The sequence below is a fragment of the Nannospalax galili genome, unplaced genomic scaffold, assembly GCF_000622305.1.
Source record: "Nannospalax galili isolate Female #2095 unplaced genomic scaffold, S.galili_v1.0 scaffold180, whole genome shotgun sequence".
Classification (NCBI taxonomy): domain Eukaryota; kingdom Metazoa; phylum Chordata; class Mammalia; order Rodentia; family Spalacidae; genus Nannospalax; species Nannospalax galili.
Genome location: NW_008348199.1, coordinates 4,457,706 through 4,460,639, shown reverse-complemented (window position 1 = coordinate 4,460,639; position 2,934 = coordinate 4,457,706). Strand labels below are relative to the sequence as shown.

The window sequence follows — 2,934 nt, the reverse complement described above, 5'->3', positions numbered from 1 at the left end:
AGAGGGTCTGGAGAGATGGCTCAGCAGTTAAAAGTGCACAAAGCTCTTCAAAAGGAGAGTTCGATTCCCAGCATCCACATCAGATTGGTCACAACCAGCTGTAACCCCATAACCCCAGTGCTCTTAACTGCTGAGCCATCTCTCCAGCCCCCAAAGTGAGTTCTTTAATATTTTCTTTAAAAACTTTTTTTTGGGGGGGGGGTCTTTTTGAGACAGGGTCTCCCTGTAGCCCCAGCTGGCCTGGAACTCACTATGTAGACCAGGCTGGCCTTGAACTCACAGAGATCTGCCTGCCTCTGCCTCCCATTAAAGGCATGTGCCACCACACCCAGCTAAAATAAAAATAAATTTTAAGAAAATGAGCTGGGTGTGGTGGCACACGCCTTTAATACCAGCACTCAGGAGGCCAAGGCAGATGGATCTCTATGAGGTCAAGGCCAGCCTGGTCTACATACTGAGTTCCAGGTCAGCTGGGGCTACAGGGAGACCCTGTTTCAAAAAGACCAAAAAAAAATATATATATATATTTTTATTTTTTATGTGTGACTGTTTTGTCTGGATGTAGATGCACTACGTGTGTATAATGCCCTCAAGAGGCCAGAAGATGGCCTTGGATTCCCTTGAGTTACAAATGGTTGTTAAGTCACCATGTGAGTGCTGAGAACTAAACAGGTCCTCTGCAAGAGTAGCCAGTGCTCTTAACCACTGAGCCATCTCTCCAGGCCCACTCAGTGAGTTTTAACAACCCTCAGATCTGCATGTCCCCCTTCTGACTTCAGCCTCCTTTAAAGGGACCTCCTGTCTCCTATCTATATCCAGCCCATCATCACCTTTCTGTCTCTTATCAGAGCATCACCTCGTTTGAAGACCAATACCTGGACTATGAAGCCATGTAGGGCTCTGTGGCCTGGCTCCCATCCCTGTTTTAGCCCACCCTCCCTGCATCATCCGAGCCATTTTCCTCTGTACCCTGGTAGGTGCCGCTGCCCAGTTCGTCCTCAGGGCCATTCCACAGCTCTTCTTTACACACACCCCACTCCCACCTTCAAAGCCTCTGGTTAACTTGTCCTCACTATCACAGCTCAAGGGCTGTTTCTTCAAAAAAAAGCCACCAATCTCTCTCATCCCAGGTAAGCCCCCCAGGTCTGTGAATGCCTGTCTTTCACAGCCTTTACCCCAAGTCACAAACACACACTCAACTGTGGGACCCTCGAAGTCAGGTGTGTCTTCCTCACACTTCAGGGAAGGGCCTCTGTGTCTCCTCTGCCACGCTCCAGCTCAGGGTTAGGCATAGTGAAAGGAAGGAGATGGAGAAGGACGCTGCATTCACAGGGAGGAAAGGGAAAAGTAGCAACCAGGAAACAAGGGCCAGCGAGATGGCTCAGCAGATAAAGGCGCCCGCCACCAAGCCTGACAAACTGAGTTTGATCCCAAAGACCCATATGGTGGAAGGAGAAAAAGGACAAGGTGGCCTCTGACCTCCACCACGGGCAGTGGCGCGCGCGCGCACGCACGCACACACACACAAATTATAAATGTAAAAACATTAAAATATTCAGGTAAATGGGGGCTGGAGAAATGGCTCAGCAATTAAGAGCGCTGGCTGCTCTTGCAGAGGACCCAGGTTTGGTTCCCAGCACCCATATGGTGGCTAACGACCAACCATCCGGTAACTCTTCCAAACTCCAAGGGCTTTGCACAACAAAATCGCACTTACATACATGCAAGCAATACACTCATACACATAAATAATAACATATTTTAAAATACGCAGAACTAAGAAACTGTGGTAAGTGCTAAGGAGACAGAGACGAATCAGGATAACCCGGCAGAGTCACCACGGAGGGCGGTGGTGAGGAAAGCCGAGATGGACCGGCAAGCTCCACAGGTGTGTAGAGTTATTTGGAGAACGAACACATGAACCTGATCGCACCAGACTACCAGAGGCTTCCACCCTCACAAAAACCCGCAGTTGGTAGGAAAACGATTATTCATTCCCATTTTACAAATGGAAACTGAGGCCCAGAGAGGGTGCCGCGGCCAAGCCTGCAAACTACTTTGGAGTACGGATCCTGGTACTTTCCAGTTACATGCCCGTTTCGCTCTCTAGCTCTGTCAATTTTTAAAATTTTGTTTTGTTTTGGGCTCAAACCAAGGGCTTCACGGATACTAAGCAAACTCTACCACTGATCTACAGTCCCGACCCTCTTAACTTGTTTTGAGACAGGGTCTTCCTATGCGGCCCAGGCTGGCCGCGAACTCACGATCCTCAGGTAATGCCAAGTAACTGGAATAGCCCACACCAGCTGTTTCTTTGGATACCCTCTGCCATCCCAGTTTGGTGCAGAGTACCCCATCCCAGTCGGAAGTGCAGGACATCCTGCGACAGCAAAGGACACTGGGCCCGCGACGCCCAGCAGCACCCTCCCCCCCAGTACCTTGTTGGCCAACTTCTTGTTGAGCTCTTCGGCAATGGCCTCGTTGAGCCTCCTCTCAAACTGCCAGGGGGGTATGCGCACGGTGTCCACCATCTCCACCAGGACGAACATCGTGGCTGCGCGGGGGTCTGTGGTGCCCACGCGGCTCCACCGAAGCCACCGAGTACCGCTCACCGAGAACCACCGCTCAGCAAGTACCACTCAACCTACCCAGAACCAGGCGTTGGCACCGCCATGCGGGAGATTCCGAATCCCTCCGCTTCCGGAGAGCTGACCAATAAGAAGCCTTTGTCCGGCGCGGGGCGGACCTGCACGCAGGCGCATGAGAGGGGCGGGACTAGGACGGATGGGCGTGGTCTGGGCCGGCTCCAGGGCGGCGGGGCGGGGCGTAGAGGTGAGAAGGAGGGGACGCCTTTAAAATTTTGTAATTTATATTTTAAATGGTTCATTTATTATTTTTTTAAAGATTTTTAAAATTTTATTTATGTTTTTATTT

At 50.8% G+C, this 2,934-nt stretch overlaps 1 protein-coding gene across 2 annotated transcripts in view; it reads right to left on the bottom strand.

Annotated features, from left to right (window-relative positions):
• Polr3h (RNA polymerase III subunit H) overlaps positions 1 to 2,703 on the bottom strand; it is an 11,472-nt gene extending 8,769 nt beyond the window's left edge. For both annotated transcript variants that reach the window (XM_008844799.3, XM_008844800.3), the window contains exon 1: positions 2,439 to 2,703. In XM_008844799.3, the coding sequence (XP_008843021.1) occupies positions 2,439 to 2,549 (111 nt within the window). In that variant the 5' untranslated portion in view covers positions 2,550 to 2,703. The remainder of the gene's footprint in view (positions 1 to 2,438) is intronic.
• Between the last annotated feature and the right edge of the window lie 231 nt (positions 2,704 to 2,934).